The sequence below is a fragment of the Hetaerina americana genome, unplaced genomic scaffold (genome assembly GCF_022747635.1).
Source record: "Hetaerina americana unplaced genomic scaffold, ioHetAmer1.1.p SCAF_7, whole genome shotgun sequence".
NCBI classification, from domain to species: domain Eukaryota; kingdom Metazoa; phylum Arthropoda; class Insecta; order Odonata; family Calopterygidae; genus Hetaerina; species Hetaerina americana.
Window position 1 is genome coordinate 67,661,837 of NW_027287316.1, and position 24,822 is coordinate 67,686,658.

General features: G+C 39.5%; 1 protein-coding gene and 1 non-coding gene across 2 annotated transcripts; both read right to left on the reverse strand.

The window, feature by feature from the left end:
- Positions 1 to 5,650: 5,650 nt before the first annotated feature.
- On the reverse strand, positions 5,651 to 24,396 carry LOC139696919 (juvenile hormone esterase-like). The gene is made up of 10 exons (XM_071595804.1): positions 24,143 to 24,396; positions 22,653 to 22,793; positions 20,017 to 20,176; positions 19,276 to 19,461; positions 16,431 to 16,630; positions 11,285 to 11,456; positions 10,263 to 10,441; positions 9,284 to 9,434; positions 6,954 to 7,098; positions 5,651 to 5,915 (listed from the first exon to the last, which is right to left on the reverse strand). The coding sequence occupies exons 1-10, from the start codon at positions 24,344 to 24,346 to the stop codon at positions 5,708 to 5,710; spliced, it is 1,746 nt and encodes a 581-aa protein (XP_071451905.1). The 5' UTR covers positions 24,347 to 24,396; the 3' UTR covers positions 5,651 to 5,707.
- Positions 21,929 to 22,035, reverse strand: LOC139696988 (U6 spliceosomal RNA). Its single transcript, XR_011702692.1, has one exon. It is a non-coding gene; the product is annotated as a U6 spliceosomal RNA (small nuclear RNA).
- Positions 24,397 to 24,822: the final 426 nt, after the last annotated feature.

The following is a 24,822-nucleotide window of genomic DNA, read 5'->3' on the forward strand; positions in this document are numbered from 1 at the left end:
TATTGATAGAGAAGTATTCATGTCGGCGTCGATCAGAGTGGTGTGAGGTGTTGGAGTTAGATTCAGAAATGTGCAAAAGTACTAATAGGTAGGTCTGGAATAAATAAAAAGAGGAGCCAGGCGTAAAATCTAAAATAGATTAAATCGAAATTAGGAAATTAGAGTATATCAAATACAGTGATTGTTATATTTACATCTACACAATACCCTAACAAGCCGCCACAAGGGCGTACGGCGGGGGGTGTTAGGTCACCAGCTATGAATGCACAATCCCAATCATGTCACACTTACCTACGTCCTCTACGGCGTTTCGTGGAACACAAACAGCGAAATAATTTGCGATGACAGACCAAATGAGTTAGGTTCGATTTGATAGATTGTAAGACAATTTCATAATAATTTGTAATGATAGCCGTTTCCTAGGCTTTCATTTTCTGCAGGGATATTCGTTCAAGGATCTGGGTACCATTGTAAAATTAGATTATGGTTAAGCTCATTAGAGGTCAAAGTCGACAAATACCTCATGAAAATAAATTAATATGTTAGAAAATTATATTGGACATCATGTTATCTCACAAGATGCTTAAAGGCTCAGAATGTATCGCAATACTCGCTTTTCATCTTGCATCATGACTATTATCTACTGAAATCTCTTTTTCATTTCCTTTCAACTCTGAATAAATACCCAGCCGTAATCGATGAAAGTTCTTGCATCTTATAATCGGAAAAATTATAGGGAAATCAACTTCCTCGTCAAGAATTGCTACTAAGAGTGACCGATGACCCGGGTATTCCCCGTTCAATTGAATGATTTCGTTAGAAATTATTTAGATGACCACTATTCTGGATGATTTAGGCTGGCTCTTTACGAGAATTCTTGTCGTCTTCCCATGTGATGTTTGAAGTGCTTGTTATCTGATGACCTCGAATGTGCCAGCGAGTAATGGAGGAGCACAATCAAACGTATGACATCACTTTTATCATTATAAAGACATATTATTATGACATAACTGTGCTCTCATTTTGTACGGAAAAGAATTTCCGCACATAAAGAAGAAAGAGTAAATCCTTGGATTTTACTGCCTGTCATTTTTATCCTCGATAAAAGCAGTTTAGGCTAAAATTCATGACCTCCCTTATATATACATATCAATGGTTTTATCTTATCAATGTTCGGACACGGAGTTAATATGTTAATGTGTATTAGTATGTAATTGACAGTTGATAGATCTGTGAGAAATTCCCAGAATGTATGTGGTACTTGTTTGAATACCCTGCAAACGACAGCAGCCTGTGTCCGATGTATAAGGCCTACAAAAAGGCAAAATACTACTAAAGTGTGATGGGTAGAAGGCGAAACAAAACAAAGGGCGATTTGAACCATTGGTTTACCAGGAATATGAAAAGTAGACCGTTCGGTTATGATAAAATAGTGCGCCAGTAGTTGTCTAAGAGTGGCGCTTTCCCCTAGAGCACATTGGGAATGAATTCTAGGATTTCTGGGCTATACTCGAGTGTTCTCAGAGATGAGGGTGACGTCATTCCGGATAAAATTTCCTTTGGTTGTTAAATTTCCTATACCTATTTGATTTTTTACTCCCGCATCATTAGGTCGTTTCGATCTGTGATTGTGGTCGTCATTAAACTCCATGGCAACTCTCCCACGGAATGTTTGGTGACAATTTCATCATTAAATTTGACTATCGATGAGGTTTTTTTCCTGTTTTCCTTTATACAACTGACCTTTTTTCACTCCATCTTTGGAGCATCATAATATTTATGTACTTATTAATTGATTATTCTTAAGTCATCAGATTCCCATTGCTTTACTTTCTACTTTACTTACTGCATGGCTTTATTTATTTATTTAATCATGCCATGCTCTTAACGTGGCAGCTTCTTTTCCATAAACTTTTTCGACATTATTTCTAAGATACGATGTCCTTGTATGTTACGTTATAGATTTCATATGAAATCCAACACGTCTCAAGAATTAAGGAAGTATTAATCTACCAATGAGTTTTATTATATCTTTTTCAGCCATTCCTGACGACGGAAAATTATATTTTTTTCTTAAAGATGAGATTTTCTTAAGTTACCCATGTCGTAGAAGTAGCTCATGTAACTTTGTTTCTGCTTCTCTTCTTTGTGTAATCACCCCCTACCACACACCCTAGCACTGGCTTGCAGGGTATTAAAAAATCTAAAACTAAAATTATAAGTGTTCATTTGTTTATTCATGTTAAATATATTTTCTATTCATGCATCACTAAATATTTAAAGAAAACAGACACACTACCGCCAACTTTACTGCATGTACCTATGGCCCTGAATCACATACTTACTTGAGAACAGGCTTTACTAGAATTCATATTTTTTAAAGGCTATATGCACTTGTAAATATCTGTTCTGTTAAAAAGACGTCCGTTTCCTGCTACCCCATAATAGTACCAGTAGTTTCTCTGCAATTGCTGGACAGCATCTTAACTGCTGTAATGACAATTAAGTCAACTCTTTCCCAAAACCTATAATAGATTGCGAAATTTTTAATTTAAATGGGGTAAATATTAGATTGGGACATTTTTGTGGGGGAATTGGAGTGGACTTCATAGACTTGTAGCCTGACTATGCATCGTGTCGCATCGCAGAAAGTAGAGACTAGGATTCAGGAACATACAGGGTTGCATCCAAAAGTAGTAGGACTGATTTTCTGTGGTGGAGTGGGGGTCTGCCTGGCAGGGTAAGGTGGAGGGAGCTCTCATCAACAGACCAACACAACCTCAGTCGCCTGCGGGCTGTCGTTGAGTGAGGACACCGTTTTTAGTGAAGCAAGTTTTTTGTCCGCGTCGAAAAACAAAATGAATCTGAATTTAGTGCAACGTTATTCCGTGAAGTTTTGTGCGAAACTCGGGAAGACGGAAACTGAGACCCTCGATATGATCAAGCAGGCTTATGGGGACACTGCCTTAAGCCGTTCCACAGTATTTGAGTGGCACAAGTTGTTTAAAGAGGGTATCGTTGAAGACGACCATCGCTCCGGACGGCCGTCGACGGCAAGAATCGACACGAATGTGGACAGAGTGAGGACACTGCTGAACACAGACCGACACTTAACCAGTGAAGAAATTGCAGACCCTCACCAGGTGCTAACCCGCCTCCGAGAACGCGTGAAAAGAGTCCGACCGGCCATCGCAAACTGCTGGGTGCTTCATCATGACAACGCGCCGTGCCATGGCGCGCTCGTCGTCAGACAGCTCCTGGCCAAATACGGCGTTGCCACGTTGCCGCACCCGCCCTATTCTCCCGATCTGGCACCACCGGACTTCTTCTTCTTCCCCCTGATGAAAAGACAGCTCAAGAGACGACGTTTTGACTCGATAAAGGCCGTTCAAGAGGCTTCGACGAGGGTCATCAACGGCATCCCCAAAGAAAATTTCCAGCGGGCGTACGGGGAATGGGAGCAACGTTATACTAAGTGTGTAGCAGCTCAAGGAGCATACTTTGAAGATTATTAAGTCGATGTAAGTATATCGTCAATAAAATTCTTGTAAAAAAATCAGTCCTACCACTTTTGGGTGCGACCCTGTATGAGGAGAGTTAAGCATATTTGGTAGATATTCTGGTAGTATTAGGTCAAATATGGGAATTTACTAAACAAGCATTACACGGGTTATTCACTAAACAATTTAGACAATAATCACGGCAAATTTAATGAAATATTAGACTAAGACCATGAGAATGATCAGATAAATATAAATTCCAGGGTAAGGAACATCAGAAAGAGAAATTATAATCAATTGATCAAGAATACATCAACATAACACCCCGTAAGCCACCGTAAGGGCGTTTGGCGGTGGGTGTTAGGTCGCCACCCGTAATTAGGGTCTTTTTATTTGTTTTTAGATTGCATAAATATATGGCTTTTGCACGCGGTTTTTCTCTTAATTACGTGTGCTGACCTAAAACCCCCCGCCACACACCCTTGAGGTGGTTTGCGGGGTATAGTGTAGATGTCTTATGTAGATGAAGATTAGGAATAAAATCGCATGCAAAACCCACAAATTCATGCCAATCTACACTCTATTCCGTATACATTAATGCAAAAACCTGTACAACTCGCCAACCTTATGTCTGCGCCACAATATGGGAAGCGACTTTTTCTTGCCTTTCCTGACTTGTAAATTAAATGTCTTTAACATCTCTCTTGTGACTTTGGTTTCTTGCTATTATGATTTCTGATTATTCTGGGAAAGAATGAGAGTTTGTATATATTGTAATGGGTATCTGTTCAGCAGCTCCCAGCCTGATTCTCCTCAAAGATCTGTCACACTCGTCTTCTTATTATAATAATTTTTCATAACTCTGACGGATTTTCTCTGGTCTTATCTAATTCTTTTTGCCAAATTTTCTCCCATTGTTTCCAAATACTAGCGGTATTGGGGTAATGGGCTGAAAGGTTGAAGAGGAATTGTTAGGGACTCCATGTACCCTGATGATGCTGGGAACACCGAAATATTGAAGTGAGTTATTATCATTTCGGTTAACCTTTTAATTTTCTGTGACTCTAACTATATATATATATATATATATATTAATATATATATATATATAAACACGGATGTAGATTTGTAGAATATAGAGACAAAGAAAGGACACTCACAAATGTTGTGCGTCGCCGAAGAGTGTTCCATTTCAAAATTTATTTATAATATATATATATATATATATATATATATATATATATATATATATATATATATATATATTTGAATAGGTAGTCAAGGGGGTAGAGCGTTGGACTACTGACCGGAGGGTCCCGGGTTCGATTCCCGGATTATATATATATATATAAACACGGATGTAGATTTGTAGAATATAGAGACAAAGAAAGGACACTCACAAATGTTGTGCGTCGCCGAAGAGTGTTCCATTTCAAAATTTATTTATAAATATATATATATATATATATATATATATATATATATATATATATATATATTTGAATAGGTAGTCAAGGGGGTAGAGCGTTGGACTACTGACCGGAGGGTCCCGGGTTCGATTCCCGGGCAAGTCTCTGGGCACGTGCCGCTCCACCCAAGTTATGTGATTTTTAATGTACCAGATCTTCCTGGCGAACCGTAACCGGCACAGGGTAAGGAGCTGGCCCCTACCCTGATGTGTGAATTTCACGCGCCGTCAGGCTTAGTGCTGGGTGAAATCGACCGTCACCTACCAAACCGTCCTTCGGCGGGTTGATCACTGTTTATGATTTTGTGTGTATATATATATATGTATATTATATATACATATATATATATATATATATATATATATATATATATATTTGTATATCATATATGTGTATTATATATATATATATCTTCTGTAATCAGCTTTTTTGATATAGCAAAGTAAAATGCAACTTTTAACTATACGATTCGGCCTCTAAAGGAAGGTGCTCATTCTGAAATATTTTGAATTGTTGTTTTTTTTGTAATACATATGTTGATTTATTATTTAAGTTTCGTCAAACATAGAGGATACAACTGTAGGAATTTTTACAATACTCACTCCGGATTGTTTTACTTCAAAGTTTCATATAATATAAGCTCGTACTACTTTTAATGACACTGAAGCATAATCTTTTGAGTATATCATATTCACGCGTTTATTAAATGTACTCTCAGTCATGAAAGTATCAGAATGATTATGCTTTTCTTTTGGTGGAAGAGATCTGATTAAATGGCACTCTGTCGGTGTACACATCATCCCAAACAGCAGCCCGTTCTTGTCTCAGGGCCCTCTTCATAATGAGGTTCTCCCCGATTTCCAAGTACGATAGGTTATTCAAGGTGTGTGGTGTCCAATTGGTCGGAATCAAATCATCGTTTCGGTTGGAGGCTGGAGTTGGATTCCTGAAAACGAAAAAATGAGTCAGTTCTACAAGGGCAAATGCACGACCGTACTTTCCCACCGCACGAATAACCACCGATATTCCACCAAATCTCCCACATTTCTTAATTATCCCATCCCTACTCACACTCCTTCCTACAACCAATCTTTTGACGACTCCTTCTCCGTTTCGGTGATTGAAATCCTTCCCAAATCTGCTAGTATAATAGAGGTGAGAACCCGCGAGATGGTGCATATCTGGGTGGCACAATCATTTAAACCGCCCGGACTGAACCAAGCCCACTGAATGCATCATATGGCTGTCCACATATCCCCTCCCACCCCATTGTTCATTTCCTATTGGTCCCTTACCTCTCCTTCCCTCACCTCTCCCCCGCACATGTCCTCTTCCGCTCTTCCCCGAGAACGCCATTCTGAAGACGACGGCCGAGCCGTCGAAACGTCAAAACAACATTTTTTGAGTGTCCTTCCTTTGAGTCTCATGGTCTAAAAATCTACATATGTGTTAATAAATATATATATATATATATATATATATATATATATATATATATATATATACTTATATGTATATATATATATATATTTTTTTTTTAAATCATATTTTTAGGACCATCTAACATTTGGAATTGTGATCATTCCACTTCAATATAAATTACTTCACACGGACTTTATTAATATCCAGCTCTATGCTACAGTTCTATATTTCACGTGGTTTTAATGTTATTATCGTTTAAGAATGGGGCCGATATGCTTAAAATATATCCAATTTACTGTGTTTTTGAACAATATATTCCTATCTGGCTTTAAAATCATAAACACGATTTAAGAGGGTATGGTTTCATTTTTTTAAATTCCTTTTCTTTTAAGGCTTCATATACGTGTTTTCATTTCAATACTGTAATTCCAATTTCTTTATCTATAATTTTGAAAGGCTGATCCCAATTGAAATGAGCATGGTACGTATATGATTGCAGTGATAAATAATTACGCATGTGTTCATTGGATCCATCTCTGTTTTTACTAGAGGATATACCCACCCTGTCCTCGCGAAATTTGCCCACATTCGTACAAGTCGCTTGGATGTGACGGCTTCCGGGAATTCGTCCGTCAAGAAGGGGAACCCGCCTTCGTCACTGCCGTCACCATAGAACACGTGTATAAGGTCATCGTGGTGGACAGCTCCTGAAATAATAAATAAATCTCAGCATCATCAAAATACTTATTTGAATCAATGGATGTTGAATTTAAATGGTGACTGACCAAACTTTACATAGCCATGCAAAGTAATGTTAGCGCACTTCACATAAATAGGAACATAGCCATTAGGTTATTTTGTGTTTTGTGTTGCATGTTCATGTGGTGATGGAGTTTCGCATTCTTGCTTGATGTGTCCTGGCTTGCGCGTTGTTGGATGGCTGTCGTGCTGCATCCTGGGGTGCAGCTGTTTGTTGCTTCATGGTATGTATTTGCATGAGTGTTGGATGAAGGGATTTTTGCACGAGTGTGTGCACTGCTGTGGGTGTAATTTTCCATGCTGTTGTTTTGCATGTGGTGCTGTTATCTTTTACGGTTGGTGACCTAACACCCCCCGTCACACGCCCTTGTGGCGGCTTGCGGTGTATTATGTAGATGTAGGTTGTAGGATAATGGAAGCTGAAAGAATGTAATTGGTAATGTAAGAAGATCAGGATATCTCATAGTATGCATGCGCTTAATTCAAATTTTCATACAACATTTAATGTTTTATTTTTTCTAATATTTTAACGTTTTAAGGGAGTCAAGAAGAGTACACGCCAATAAAACCTTTAGAAGTGTACATAATACTATAGGATTACTTATGAGTATGAGGTGCGTTTAGGGAACAACATCCTATCGGTAGATCAGACGAGGAGGATGCAGTGACAGGAATAGACTCCGAAATGGACAGATTTAGATGCTCTTCCTTCCTTTGGACATTTTATGATCGTAATAGGGTCCGAATCAGAAATTAATCTTGCACGAATCTTTCTGTTTTATAACCCACTGCCCAGTTACACGATTTTTCCTGATTTAGATCATAAAGCTTCGTGCGATTGGAAATAGGTTCCATAATGACATTAATGCTTCCAACTATCTGGGTACGATTCGTTTTCAAACTAATATCCGTGTAGTTTTAGATGTAATGATTTTACATGTGTGTCTGGTGACCTACAGCCCCCTGCCACACGCCCTTGCGACGGCTTGCGGCGTATTTTGTGGATTTAGATAATACCCCGAAGACCGCCACAATGGTGCCCAAAGACCGCCGCAATGGTGTGTGGCGGGGATTTTCGGTCACCAGTCATACATGCACAATCATTACATCTAAATCTCAATTGGTATTAGTTTGAGTATTCAATCGAATAAAGTTAGCAACCCAACAAGAAGCCAATTACAAGCACAAATATTCATTAACAGGACAATATTCAAATATTTCAGCAATGGAGTTTTAAAAATGGGTATATTTAAATTACACAGAGGATATCGATTGCATATTTAACTGACCACTATTTTAAGCAAATATTTCTCCCCATCTCCAATCCTCTCCCTTATCCTTTCTTATCCCTTGCTTATCCCACCTAAAAAATAAAAAATAATTATTAAAATTTTATACATTGGTTCTACTTTGCACTATCTTTGCCTACGATTTTCTCTTTCGCGCAAACAACATGACCACACAACCCTCCTTTTTATTCTACCATCATTTAACGTTCCCAACCAATAGGACTGGAAGAGGTGAGATCTGCTCACCGGAACAGCCGTGAAATTGGCGCCATCAGCACGCTCTAGACTGCGTCGTACTTGAAACCCTTGTCGCAAACATTTTTTGTGGATCTCGGGGTAGTTATATAGATGTATAGATGCATACGAGTATATTCGTATATTAGTACATTCTCTTTTACGGGTGGTATAAAATCCACTCTTCTGTGATGTCTTGCGATAGTTAGCTCTCGGTTCTTATTATAATACCTGCTTCGGCACTTTGGATCATATGGCAAAAGTCAGCTATTTAATGTTTCAAACTTCGGTAGTTATTTGCCAATACGAAAATAATTTTACTATTTTAAAAGTCAGTGTGATTTCCCTTCCAGAAACTACTTACTCTACGCATTCTTTTTTTTTGGTCATTCTCGTTAACTAAGTCTAACCTTTCATTACCCTTTTCGTCATTCTTCTCGCAATTTTTATATGAATTACCCTTGGAAAGCTGGTCAAGTGAATGCCCACTGTACCTCATCGAAATCCACGCAATTCCCCGCAAGTCGCTGCAAAGGTGTTTGGTGGAGTGTGGACTCCCAGCAAACAAAAGGAGAAAATAGGAAAGGCATTAGTTTTAAATGTATCTCACCTCGAGGCCTGTCCATCCCTGGCTCAGCGGTCATTTGCCCAAATCGACCCCGGTACACATACATATAGTAATATACAGGCGATCTGCTCCGCAGAGAGGCGAGTTTAACGGAGCGATCTGCTCCATAGAAGAAGATGCCATCGGTGAAGAGCTGCCGAAAAGAAATTAATTTTTAAAATTACTCATCTAAACCTATGTACATAATACCCCGCAAGCCACCAGGAAGGTGTGTGGGAGGGGGTGTATCCGCACCAGGCCTGCGCAGTATACCAAGAGACAAAATCACGCACCATGCATGAGCCTCAATGCAGAAAAAAATTTAAAATGCAGCGAACTAGTGAAAAATTATCAGAAACAAGAAAAGTTCAAATTGTACCAGCACTAATTATTCTTTAAATGGTTTTTTTCCTACATTGATGAAAGCAACAAAAGTATTTCATCATTATGTTCAGTGGCCCGTGATGCTAAGGTATTTCTCACGTTGTCTTTTACACAGCAAGGTTTTTCGGGTGCCGAATTAACAGAAACCTAAAACCCCCCCGCTACACGCCCTTGAGGCAGCTTGCGGGATATTACGTAGATATAGAAAAACTCAACCTGCTACCTTTGGTGTTGAAAGTGAACTCATCACCCATTGAAGTAACTAGTAAAATATCTTACATGTGATTTTTTAATGAGAGAATATTTCAATCAAATATTTCGTACTTTGCTATAGCATAAATTACTTTTAGGTTTAATGTGACATGGATACATATTTTTATAGATATGATAGCAGTTTACTTGTATAATTTAAATATTGAAAAAGTAGTATATAAATACACACATTTTGAATACATGTTTGCATTTTGTACGTTAATAACACTAGCACAAACGCAGGAAAAAAACCTTTGTGATAAAGAAACAATGAAATGTCATGTGATCACTTCCGTAATCAACACAGTACTTCAACAAAGATGAATATGCCAGCACACACACTCACATCTGTTATGGGTTGCAAAGAGTCCCTGGTGATGCGACCATCTGGAAAATAGAATTCCTTCAACCTTCTGCTTTTCCTCAATGATGCAGGAGTGTCTCTCTCAAAGTAAAAGGGAATCGGTACTATCCGTTCAAAGTTCTGAGAGAAATCTTCCAGAATGGTTTCATTTCTTACGATGACTGAAATAAAAAAAATAAATGGTCATTACGATATTTTGGTATGGGTATTTGTATTCCAGCTTAATTGCGAGAGTAACGAATCTAGATAGTACAATGGAGAAGTCAGAGCTGCGTTGGGAAAGCGAAGAAGGTTGTAATCAAATATTAATATGAGTTTAAAAAGTATTGACATCGTTTTTATGAATATGCCAAAACAGAAACTAAAATAATGTCGTGGTAAGCGTCATGAGTAGAGCCAGGCACACTGTCAAAACAAATACTATGTGATTATCTTTAGGAAAATCCAATGTCATTCTGGGGTTACATCAGAGTAATACAGGGTAAAAGTCCAACAGTATGCTCCTTGAAAATGGAAAACAGCAAAATTGTTGCCAATAGCATAAAAACGGTAAATATTTATTTTTTAATATAATACTTTAATGTGTTTACTATTACTATTATGACTTTTATTTACTGCTATTATCCCTGATTTTCCGAGGAAAGAACGAGTATTTCCATCTACATTTACTAGAGTCTTGAACGAATGTGAAAGCGATTTTATCACCATAGTGCATATAAATATATATATATATATATATATTTATTTATTTATAGATTTATTTATATATTATATATATTTATTTATTTATTTATATTAAGTTGATAGTTTATGTACTTGGTAGTTGATAGTATATGTATTTGGTAATTGATAGTATGTGTACTTTGCAGTTGATAGTATAAGTAGTGGGCACTGAAACCTCTATTTCATAATTAAGTCTTGGTCACCACTTCCCTAACATGCATACACGTTCCAAACATACACTGCTATGCGTAGAATCGAATTTAAATACAATTATTAATTACCATCAGCAGTCTGCATCATCTCGTTGTTGGTGGTTCCAATAATCCAGGGCACTTGGGCGAAGTTTCCCCTCTGGAAAGTCAAATCAGGGTCCTCTGTGATAAATGGCTGATCCGAGCTTCCTTCTGCTTCTATCACCGCACCAAAGACAACCGATGGGTGTAACATCCACTCCTGTGATACGCGCGCACCATTCAGGAGCAGCGTGGTATTTAGAAAGAGAATGGAGACCGGTCATTTTCAACGCTTAATGCATGGGGGATTGAGAAATGTGTCAAAAGCAAGCATACATATCATTATAAAGAAATGAGTAGCGCGTAGGTTACGCGAACACCGGTTGGGTTGTGCTCAAAAGTTGTGATTGCATGAGTTACATGGGTTGTGTTTAACGGAGGTGGATGTAACTTCGGGCGTCCCCCAAGGAGGTGTAATATACTGCTTCTATTCTTAATATACGTTAATGACTTGGGATCGTACGTTCATCTACATCTACAAAATACCCCACAAGTCGTCGTGAGGACGTGTGGTGTGGGTGGTAGGCCATCAGCCATTCTACATGTATTCCTTATATTTCCTCAAGGGCCATTCTCCAAGTAATCCCCGAGAATCTTTCTTTTAAAATTTATTTTGGCACTTTGCATTATTTTCTTTGTTTCCCGAAGATATGTTAATTATTTTCTTCGTGCCATTTAAGAAGTCGCTCCTTGGTCATTTTTCAAAGTTGTTATGTATTTCGAGTGGAATATCCTTTGCTGCCTTAAAACCCTTCTACCCTCACTATTGTACCTTCGTAGTTCGTTACTATCGGTTTTCTTTTTGCTAGAAAAATATATGCCTTTATACCGTGTCTAATTATTTCCAAGAAATTCTTTCATGTAGTCTCAGCCCCAGCGTTGTTCGTTTTTGCTAAGTGTAATTGTAGGCCTTTTCTAAGATACGCGGCAAAATTCTTGAAGTTACCCTTCTCGAGTAGGTACCCCTTTTGCCTGGGTTTTACGATTTTGTTTACCGAAACAAAAAATTCTATTTTAATTGTTTTCTGGTAACTTATTCATTTCATTACATATGAATGTGTGACCATTTTGGGATGGTTTATGAAGCAAAGATCTAGAATACTGTTGCCTTTAGTTGGTTTTCCTATAATTTGGTTCATTATGTTGGTGGTGTGCATATTAAGGGTAGCCTCGCATGAATTGCGGTTTCTCGCAGTGGTATTAACGAAGTATTCATCTCAGTTTATTGAAAGAAGATTGAAATCACCCCCAGCTATAATATCTTTTCGTGTTTTTGCGGATAAAATGCGATATTCAATTATTTAAAGCCTCTATCATATCTGAAGAAGACCCAGGTGGCTGTAAAATGAGCATTTTTTTTTTTTAAAGTAATCTACCGGTTAAGGTAGGTTTTTGGATGGACACAACTACCAACAAATATTTTATTACTCCTAACTAAACACAAAATCCATCATCCTACTCTATATCAGGTCCCTCTTCATCTCCGAGTACTTTCTTCCTCCCTTCATCCCGTCCAACAACCCTATCCTGTTCCTTCCCTTTCCTCTTTTGCCCAACATTCTACCCTCTATCACAGTCTTCAGCATCCCACTGCCGGTCAAAACCCCCTTCATCCACTTTTCCTGCCTCCATAGGATTGCTCCCAACAAACCCCTCTCTTCGCCCACCATACCAAGTACTTCCTCATTTGTTTTCTTCTCTGTCCATTTCACCTTCTCCATTCTTCTCCACATCCACATTTCAAAAGCCTCCAATCTACGTCTATCCTCCTGCGTCAATGACCACGTTTCCGCGCCGTAAGTAGCTACGCTCCATATCAAAGTTTTTACGAGTCTTTTCTTAACATCCTTACTCAAAGTCCCTGTCATCAACTCCCTCCTCCTTGTGAAAGCCTCTTTGCCTAGCGCAATTCTTCTCCTTACGTCCCTACTACTTTGACCGTGTTGGTCCAAAACACTACCGAGATACGTAAACTGTTCTACCTGCTCTAGCTTTTGCCCTCCTATTTTAATGTTAAGCTTGGTCTTTTTCTTTCTAGAAAATCGCATAACCTTTGTTTTATTAATGTTGATTCTCATCCCATACCTGTCGCACTGAATTTCCAATTCACTAAGCAGTGCTTGCAGCCCCTTAGCTGACTGACAAACTAAAGCTTGGTCATCGGCAAATCTAACTGATTTTACGAATTCCCCGCCCACTTTCATTCCTACCTCCAGTTCTTCCCATGCCTCTTTGATCATTTCCTCTGCGTACAGGTTGAACAGCAACGGTGATAATGGGCAACCCTGCCTTACACCCCTTCCTAACACTGACCCCATCCTGACTCCCCGTTTCCCACCCGCACCTGAGCAGTCTGAGACATGTACAGGTTGCGGATTAGCCTCCTTTCCCTCCATTCTATTCCTATTTTCTGCAATAAACTCATTAGTTTTTCCCAATTTACTCTATCAAACGCTTTTTCGAAATCTACGAAACAGGCAAATACCTCCTGGTTGTGTTCTATATTCCTCTCGATTAATAATCTCATTACTGCAATGGCATCACGCGTACCTCTCCCCTTCCTGAACCCAAACTGATCATCCCCTAAATAATCGTTTGCCCTACTCTCTATCCTTTTGTTTATGATCCTGAGAACAACCTTAGCTGCGTGGGATATCAAACTAATTGTCCTATAGTCCTCACATGACGTGGCCTTTACCTTTTTCGGAATAGGAACTAAAACTGATCTCACAAAGTCTTCCGGCCAGATTCCCTCCTCATAAATACTACGGATCAGCCCATATAGCCTCTTCCTCCCACATTTTCCTAAGCATTTCAAAAGTTCCACGGGAATGTTATCTACCCCCACGGCCTTATTTAGTTTCATCTCCCTTAATGCCCTTTCTATCTCATTGTCCAGTATGCCTGGACCTAAGCTTTCTTCTTCTACGTCATGTTCCTTTTCAATGTCTAACTTTGTTGGTCTAAGCTCTTTACTATACAGTTCTTCTACATATTCCTTCCATCTCTCTTGGATCTTTCCTGCGTCAACTATTACCTTACCGGCCTTATCTCTAACTGCTATCGTTGATCTCCCTTTCTTACTTCCCGATAACGATTTAACTTTGCTGTAAAGCGCACCAATTTCCCCCTTCCTCTGCAGACTTTCCATATCCTCGCACTGCGTCTTCCACCATGCTTCCTTTGCTTTATTTGTTGCCCGCCTTAATTTATTGTTCAATTCTTTGTACTTCATTTTGCCTAATTCTGTATTTATATTCTTCCATTTTCGCCGCTCATCCATTTTTGTAATCATCTCATCCGTGATCCATGGTTTACGAGTCCTTTTAGCGTTAACGGTTCCAATAGTGTCTTTTGCCGCTTTAGACAACCCTTTTTTGATACATTCCCATTTTTCTTCGATAGCACTTAGCTCTTTACCGTCCTCCATGATTTTCTCTACCGCCTGTTTGTATTCCTTTCTTTTCAACCCATTTAACGCTTCTACATTCCATTTTCTAACTCGCCGCCCCTGCCTTATCTTTTTAAAACGTACGCTACATTTCATAACAACTAAATTGTGGTCTGAGTCCGCATCCGCTCCCGGGAAGCTGTGGGAATTTATCACACTGTTCCTGAACCTGTATCTAACCAGGATATAATCTAGCTGATATCTTCCCGAGTCACCTGGCATTTTCCATGTATACCTGCGTCTTTTGTGGTGTCTAAACCAAGTGTTGGTGATAACTAAGCCCTGTCTCCTGCAGAACTCAACTGCTTTCTCCCCGCGGTCATTCCTTGTGCCTAAACCGTAGTCCCCCACCTCATCACCATCTCTTCCTTCGCCTACCGTCGCATTCCAATCCCCCATCACTATCAAATGTTTCCCTGCAGGAACACATGCAATCATGTCCTCTAACTGATCGTATATCCTATCGACCTCTTCTTCCTTATGGTTGCTCGGTGGCATGTATACCTGGATAATAACTAAGTTCGTCGGTTCTGCTTTTATCTCCACCAGTAGTATTCTATCCGTTACCTGCTCTATGTTGACTACGCTTCTTCCTACCTCTTCATTTAATACTATGGCAACCCCTCGTTGGCTCTCGTCCCCACCGCTGTACATTATTCTATACTTATCACTCCAGTAATCCCCGCTATCTTTCCATCTCGCCTCGCATAGACCTAAAATATCTATATTTCCCCTTTCCATCTCTCGCTTAACGTTCTCCAATTTCCCCGTCCTCATCATTGTCCTAACATTCCACGTTCCTATTCTAACTCATTTGGTCTTCTACTCCTGCGTCTTCTGTCCTGCTGCTGCTGGTTTTCCCTTGCAAGGGTTTCGTGGGATGACGACCGCGGAAGCCTTGCCTCCCCCGCTGCCGGGCACGACACACGGCCGATTGGGCCGAGCCCCGTGGTTGCCAGGACTCAAAATATCTCTATTGTCCATCATATTTTTCTAGGGAAATGATAATTGAGGTGGTTTCCCGTTGCCTTCCTCAATAGTGTTTTTAACGTGACACCATCACTTACTGGCCGCCCCACTGGGGTCAGACGCCATTGCAGCCGCCTCACTGAGGAACAGACGCTGCGTGGACTACCTTTCGTCTGGCTCCTAACCTTCGACCTATCTGGCATGGGTGACCCTACCAGGAGCAATTTTTATTACTCCCGCCAGTACAGCTCTAGGGGTCATCGGAACGCACAAGCCCTTCCACCACGCCAAGGTTGTAGTCCGGGGAGGGAAAATGAGCATATGTATATTTTTTCCTGTTTTTTCTCATTATTGTGCACCAAAATAATTCATAAGCGGTTTTTTTTAATTTGTGCCGGATTATTCTGTTACGTATACTATAGGAAGAATGATAAGCAAATTGCATTTATGACTTTGGTTGTCTATTTTCTTATTCGTGCTTTTAATGCTCTTGTGTCGATCGGTTCCCTTTTTAGTTTTTCCGAATGCCAATGTGTCGCTTTTTGACTGCCCAAATCCATCGGTTAGATATTAAGTGATTTAATCTTGTGTGCAATGCTAATGAAATTTGTTATTGCCGTAATGACAACACAAACTGATTTCAATTCCATAAAAACTCATAACAACACTCAAACACCTGACACATCGTGCACAGCTTACACGTCTGTCACTCACCGTCAGGCTGTAGTATGACTTTGCAATTTCCTCGGCATCTTTACCCCGTAGGCAATCCACAATTTGCTTCGATGTGGCCCTATTATCATGAGGACAGTTGAGAAGTTTAGCTTGCCTCCTTGCTTGAGTCATTGGATCTCTCGTCATTGCCCAGCCACATAGAGCAGACCCACTGCTTGATATTGCTCGGTGGAATAGACCTGTGGAAAGGAAAGAACGTTGCTTTTATAATTAAGGTCAGAAAAATGGTATTCCGCGTTGGGATGAATCGGCACCAAGGTAAATTCCAGATTCACGATTCAACCAGTTTTACGCAGTCAAAATTCTTATGTCCATGGGGCAATTTTATCTTGTGGTAGTTGAAATTCCCAATTTCGTACAAACAGTAGTCAAGAGTGCTCACAGGAGGGATTCATGACCTCGAGTATGCTGTGGGTGCATGATATCCTCACGAGGGAGTCTTAATATTGAAACTAGATCGACTGCAACGTAGAGCAGATAGGTTTGTGAAAAGTTGTTTTGAATAAGGTAGCAGTATCACGACACTATTGAAAGAATTAGAATGGGAGCCATTAGTTGACCGTAAGTTAAAATACAGTTTAAATTAATTGCGTAAATTTGAGGCAGGTTATTTATCTGAGGATGTGAAAGACATATTACAGGCCCTCACTTACTATGGTAGATCAGGTCACCAATATAAAATCAGGGAGGAAGATAGTTGAACGGATAGATTTAAAATGTCCGTTTCACGCAATCGCGTAGGAGATAATTAGAATTGGTAGTGTATGTATATATTTTGTCGATATCCTTCATGCTATTCTTTTTAATAAACCCAATCTTTTAACATTTCTACTGCATTATTTGAGTATACGTGTTCTGTTATCGAATATTGTTACTTGTAAGTACCCTCTTTCGTTTGATTTACTTTGTTCGAATGTATGATCAAACTTATACTTATAGAGAGGCGACATGATTGTGCATGCAGGGCTGCTCGCCCCTCTCCCATACGCCCTTGCGGGGTGCTGTGTTGATGTAGTACATTTTACATCCTTGTCATTCCTTAAATTGTCTAAATACAAATTCGCACGACTTTAGCAGATAGCCCGACCGTTGTGTCTCCACCCCTAACTTTAAGTTAAGTGACGCAAATATAAATAAATAAATAAATATATATATGTAAATCTATGTATTACCCTACAATCAAACACTAGGACGTGTGCAGAATAGGAGGTGTTACGATTAGGCTCCCTTGACGTGGCCAATTCAAAAGAATTGCCGTATTAATTTACCTATGTTCCGTAAGAACAACATTTGAAATTAAACCCTTCCAAGAAACGTGATCTATTCCTCACAAGTGCTTGAATTTCCTGATCGGAACAACTTGAAACTAAACGATCGAAATATAATTGTTTTATCAGGTGTCATTTTTTTGAATAGCAATACTAGGATTTAATAATTATTTCGCACCGAGTATTGCCTTGTCGGTTTTAATCGTTAAGTTGTGATCTAGGCGGGATAGCCTCGAAAGTTCATCATCATATATATGACAATCACTAGATTGGTTAACTAAGATAAACAAGACTTAATGTATAACTATTTCTGTAAAATTGATTAACGTTGCCCTAGAAGATGGTGATTTGACGCACAAACCTTCTGTTATCAATGGCTATTATGGTCGTACTTTCTATCAGAAATCGGGTGGTCATACGTCAATACTGATTCATATAGCTGATTAAAAGTGGCGGTTGTATTACAAAATTCATTATTTAACGTTACTTCCAATTATTCTACCCTAGTTCCAAGAAACTGCGGGAGATGCCGCGATAGTAACTTTTAACGCAGTCATCCACTAAATGTCCATTTTCAATTAAACTATTTCATAGAGTAAAAATCATTCGCCTTGACCGAGACCAAAATTTGGGAGATCGTTTTTCAGATTCGGGAAGCCGGCAGCTGCCATACAGGGAACCACAAAATTGATGAAGTGGCGAAAATCGTGAACCCGGCATTCGATGATGTTTGCATTTTAAAATCACCCCTTCCATTTTATGAAGAATGTTAAAACCATTAATGTTCGCATCTATCAATATATTTTTGATTTGGGTCGAACATCATTATTAATTTAAATTTATTTTATTTTAGATTGAAATGAAGTGATTGACGAGCGGTGTAAGGAGGAAGAAAGAATGGAGCCAGAGAAAATTTGGCGACTGTTTCGAGATGAGAATGATTCGTTGGATGAAGAAATCTGTTGCCATTAGGTATGAACTCCACATAACTCTACGTATGTAATTACTCAACACTTTTCAAACAACCTAGATCATGATATCTACAGGTGGGTGCATTATGATGCCGAAGTGAGATATATTATTATTATTTATTACTATCAGGTAATCTACCGGTTAAGGTAGGTTTTTGAATGAACATAATTACTAATTAAATAATTTGTGACCCTTAGCAAAACACAACATCCTACTTTACATCAGGTCCCTCTTCAGCTCTGAGTACTTTCTTCCTCCCTTCATCCCGTCCAACATCCCTATCCTGTTCCTTCCCTTTCCTCGTTTGCCTAACATTCTCCCCTCAATTACAGTCTTCAACATCCCGCTGCCGAAGTGAGACATGCTTCTCCATAAATGTGAGAGGAGCTGTTATACACAAGAAGGACAATTATGAGGGCTAGACGAGGTAATGACAACATACTAGGCTCTCTATGCCTTCTAGAAATGCACCACAGGTAACACAGTTTAATCGCCCAGCCGTAGAATTTCCTACATATACAATTGGCTAATGCCCCCATTGGATCCCGAACGGATGCCAAGCAACAATTCCAACCAACTCTTACCAGCAGATCTCGGCGAAGCCATGTGAAGCTGAACACTGCCGGCGCCTGCGCTGTACCCGTAGATGGTCACCGTTTCCGGGTTCCCTCCAAAGCTCGCGATGTTGTCCCTGACCCATTTCAGCGCCAACAGCTGATCCTTGAATCCATTGTTCCCGGGGACTTCCGAATCTCCTGTGCTTAGGAAGCCTTTAAAAATGAAAAGACTATTTTGTAACAAGGATAAGAAATTTACTTGAAACAAAAAAAATCCATTGTGTCAAAACTTTGGAATTCAAGAAAGAGCGACAGAGCTTCAATTACACATTAAATAGGCTCGAACGATGCAACTCAGAATAGTTCAAATACTTGGGTTGTAAACTTTAATGAAATACTTCATATGGCATGCACAGAAGAACCAGCTTTTAAAATATTAGGTTTTATGAGACGAGTTGAAATTAAAGCGTAAAGCAATAATTAAACAGATTTGTTTTTCGGCTTTAGCTAGGCCATATTTAGAATGCGTGTCAGGTATTTTGGCTCTATCGGAGAAAACATAAAATTAAAAGTTAAGAGAACTTCCGCCACATTTGTTAAATAATTCTGCACTAGAAGAATACTATAAGTGTGGCAGGTTCATTAGAAGAATTAGGCCCCTTTGATTCAAAAAATAGCATGGCTGGAGGTCAAAGGTTAGTATTTATGATAGTATTTCTTTCAATTGGTAATTTAGGCCTTAATAGTCACAATAAAAAAATCACTTACCAAGTGCACCTAACCTGTAGTTGATCGTCACTAAGACGATTTCCTCGTCCATCAAATAGCGTGGACCCACAAGGGAGCTTTGGCCAGACAATCCATTCCATGCACCGTGGTGGATAAAAAAGAGGACAGGATAGCGGGGGTTGTTTTGTCTGTTTGGCAGCTGGAAAAATTACGGCAAATCACTGCATCAATACTCTCCTTGGAAATAAATTTAACAAGATCAAAAAAATGACACAAAGTCAGTGTAATATTTCTTCTCTAGTTACTCGGAATATAGAAATTTGAGAATTGTTCCGCTTATTGACGATTGCGCCGCAGGTTACATTTGATTTTCATAAAATTTAAATAAAAATCATGATAAATGACACTAAATTCAATTTATTTCAATTATATTGCCTACATTTTCAATGGTCAATAAACCATAAGAATTTGGGACAAAAATATTTTTTACGCGCATGCCTTTATCTTGCAGTGTATCTGTGTTCTTTTGCTTCGTAGACGAGTATTTTGAGTCCATCAATTGAATGAGCTCAACTTATGACAGCAAAACTGTTACCATTTGTAATAGATAAGGACCAACTACTTATGCCAACTTTGCGCTCTGCTGATGGCGCCAGTGAGGGCCGAAATAACAGAAAGTTTTTCTTGTTAGAGGACAATCGACAGTAGTTTATCGGGTGGATGTAAATGTTTGCGAGATATAAGGATGCGAGCTCCAGCCGGCGTTGTAGTCAACACGTTGCAACCTATTGACTTTATATGCATTCGATTGACTTTTATTCGTGTTCCATTATTGATCATATAATAATAGAATTTCCAAATTAATAGAATTTCCCATTCTTACGGTTCAGTTCTGCATGATTGGTCTGGATATTGGCAGTGTATATATTTTTTTCAATATTCTGCATGTTATTTTTTGTTTTAAAGACCCATCTTTTTTAAAGTTCTAACCCATGATTTTAATATACGTATCCTGTTGTTGAATATTGTTAAGAAGTCTGTCGTATGGTTGTGGTTCATTTATATCCTGTTTTTTGGTATAACAGACAAATATTTTACTGGGCGAAATTAATACTTTCTTGGAATTAAGGCATCCTCCAGCATATGTATAAATTTGCACGTTATTTGATTGCTTTTTGGTGAATATTTTTTCCCTTTTCTCTTCCTAACAATCATCCCTTATCCCTTACTCACCCCACCTAGTACTTGCACCTACTGCCACAAACCTTTTAGGTGGATGACAGGGTATTTATGTACACGTTGAGGTTTGAAACGCCCAGTAGTACACCCACTCCGAAAGACAATAGGTCAATGCGCCTATTGCAAAGGTTTGACCTGCAAGGTATTGTTTTTTACTTTACGCCGAAATATGCTCTAATGAAAAATTAAACGCTCTCACCCTCTGCCACACGTCCTTGTGGTGATTCGCTATGTAAGCTAGTTGTTATTTACAAATTGATGTCCATTTTTATACACAGTTGACGTCAAACTTCAATATTTCTCTCCGTTTCATTTGATTTCTCGCATCCTCCTCTTTCAACTTCGCTTATTTATTATCCGAACCAGCCGGAAATTCAAATGCCGGGAAAACTCACACTACGCACGAGTATGTATTTACGGTGAGTTTGTACTGTCAAGCATCGGAATGCTCTCGCTAGCCGTCAACTGGCCTCGTACGAAGGGGAACTCCCTATGACTCTTCGGAGCGATGGATCTTTAAAAATAATAACGCTCGTTTGATGCCCATATTTCAGTTTGGCGTGAGCCTTGGCCGCAGCTTGTAAAAACCCTCCGAGAGTTGCTGGTGAATTTCTAAAACTGGAAAACAATCATCTCTTTTTGTGATGAGACCTTGCCCTTGAGACGCTTGCGCCAATTTTTCCGCCAGTCTCCGATAGAGAAAACAAGTGCAAAAAATGTGGAACGCTTCACGATTTTGCGTGTCATCCTTGCGCAGGGGCCATGCTAATCTTCTCTGTATCGTTCCAATTTTAGTATATGTACCGCCGAAGCGAGTACGAAAGGAAAGCGGTGAAGACGTAGTACGTATACCCTCCATCACTGTCGATTTAGTGTTTGCGAGAATTAACTCATAGGGACAAAGCGACGACATAGTAATTGTATTTCCAGACTTTCGCTATGACCATTACTAGGATTAGTGAAATTATTTTCGGTTTTTGTACATCAACTCTCATGTTGGCCGACGATTTCGCGGTAAAAGTAGATTTGCACTAATCCCTGGTTTCGGGCGACGAGCCAACAGGCATATTGCCTACTCCGACACGCGTCCGCCAATTACGGCGTGGAAGTGCACAATCAATGCAAACTAAGAAGTAGGCAAACTCGGTAGGAAGCAGTACCTTTTCCGAGCTACCCGAGTCTGGGGCAATCTTTGTTGGTATTTACTTTCGTAATACCTGGCTTATCATCCCCTGCTCCGCAAATCATTCAAGAAAACCGCCACTAGAATATATTGCGCCAAACACTTCGCTATTCTTCTTCCCTGATTGACAAACATTTTTTCCTAGAAAAAACTGTTTCCTCTTATCGTTTTCACGTTAACCGAGGTAATTTTCTTGAGCGAAATTTCTTTCGGGTGCAGATGTGAACGGAAAATGGGTTAAATATGATCGTACCCTTGGGGAGTAAACGTTGAGGAACAAGCAATCTTCCGAAGTGGGTCCACTGAGGAAGATATCATTGGACTGCGGGCAGGACGAAGCATCCTCTGTGGCGTTCTTGATTCCGTCCCATGACTCTGCGGCGGGTACTGGGGGCTGAGAATAGAAATGGCAATGATTATTACTCTTGAATTTTACCGAAGGCATTTTCACGCCAGGAATATGGAATAAGATGAAAACAAATATGTTTGCATCAATGGAAATAACCTGCACTAAATTAAATTGATATAATTTTTTAACAGGAACAGGCGGAGTGGCCGAGAATGGCCTAATCAAGCTTTCGAAATAAAGCTGGAATAGGAAATAAGTTGGGTACAACAAACCACTTTTTATTGCACTGAAGAAATCTTTATGTAATATGACATGTAGTCAGACGGTCTTTACTTTCTGCTTATTTTAATATTATAGCCACAATTAATTCTACGGAATTAAGTATCGAAATGTGAATAATTTTTCATATTATGCTAGTGGAATTTTTACATGATTTTTGTGTTTGTCATCTCTAGTTTTCATCGCAATATTGATGAAGGTTTTGGGATTGTTATTTGAGGAATCACATTTCTTAGCCAGAGATCATTAATAGGTAGCACAATATGAGATCAATACATTTTCATCATGTCATGATGACTTGTTTATATACATCCCAGGGTTGTACGCTACGGGTTAAACAATATCAAGTCTACGTAAAATGACATTTGTAATGCAGTAATCAGTGAAGGAAATTGTTTTTAATTCAAAAGAGAAGCTATAGTGAATGATGAAGAAGTCCTGCGAATGTTTCGTTAGAAACAAGCTTATCAGAAGCACCGGAATGGAGAGGGGTTAGCATTATCGTCCACATGTAGTAGAATTACAGCTTGTTGAAAATAACTGGGAACGGAAAATTTAACATGATAAGTTTTCAAGGGAATTTCCAGATCCAAAATGTAAACAGATAACTGATGTCAAAAGGGAATAAATATGTTGAACTATTGTGATTGGCTATTGAACTAATCAAATGGAGGTACATTGGATTACTTCTAGGAACTAAAATACTTATAATGATTAAAAACTGCAATACTGTAATATTAGAAAAAATATGAACTCATATTGTATTTACCAATGTGAGAATATTACAGGTATAACTAGAAAAGTTTGCCTTTCTTGGCACATGAACATAATTAACGTAAAAGCGTATGAAATATTTTTAAAATAATATTCAGCGGAATTAATATTACTCGAGCACCAAATTCACCACACTTGTGGAAAATACAATTTTTTGCTCCGTTAGAATTTCAAGAAAAAAGGAAAATGATGGAGAATACGATGTTTATGAATCAAACATATTCGTATCGATGGTGCCTATTCTGCCGCATAAAACATTTTCTTTTTTTTTTGTTGGAGCAGTGATTGAAACCATCCTCCTCCATTTTCGACCTAGTAGCGGCACGAATTGGCGAACCCACCTTGAACCGAAGCTCTCCCACCGGCGGTACGGCATATCTCATCCCTCGGAAAGCATAAATAGTCTTGCCGGACCTCGATGTCATGGTGGTACCCCTCACAGCACCCAAGGGGGTGTGCACCAATGGATCACCCCGCGCCACGCGATGGGCCGAGGCAAACTGCAGCAGCAGGCCGGCAAATAGGACCGCGACGGCAAACCTCATGTTACGTATCTGATGTTCTTACTCCCGCCGACTGCAGCGGACGGACGGCAACGGCGCGGCGTCTCCCGTTTTATGTGCTAGGGAGAAGGTGCCCTCCTCCGCCGGCCTTCCCTTCCTCCCTCCCCCCACCACACCACGCTGCCCAGTCTCGCGTCGACCTCGTCCAAGGTGACAGACGCAGGAGGAAAATACAAGTAGGGGGCATCGCTTTTTCCTCCTCGATGTAAGGTAATCGGGTCTCCTGACCAAAATGTTGCACAACGGCGAACGGTAATCGGTAAGCATGCACGGACTAAGAGGCAGACAATGGGTGGAGGGCTTTCTTAATCCTTTCGCCCGAGTAAGAATTGTCGGATTACAGTGAATTAGAACGTGGGGGCAAAGGCGGAAAGAGTCCAGTGTTGAGAGTTGCAAAATGAGGGCACGCACAGCATGACAATAATGCTGAAAGAAGCATCGCCAATGTCACCGCATGT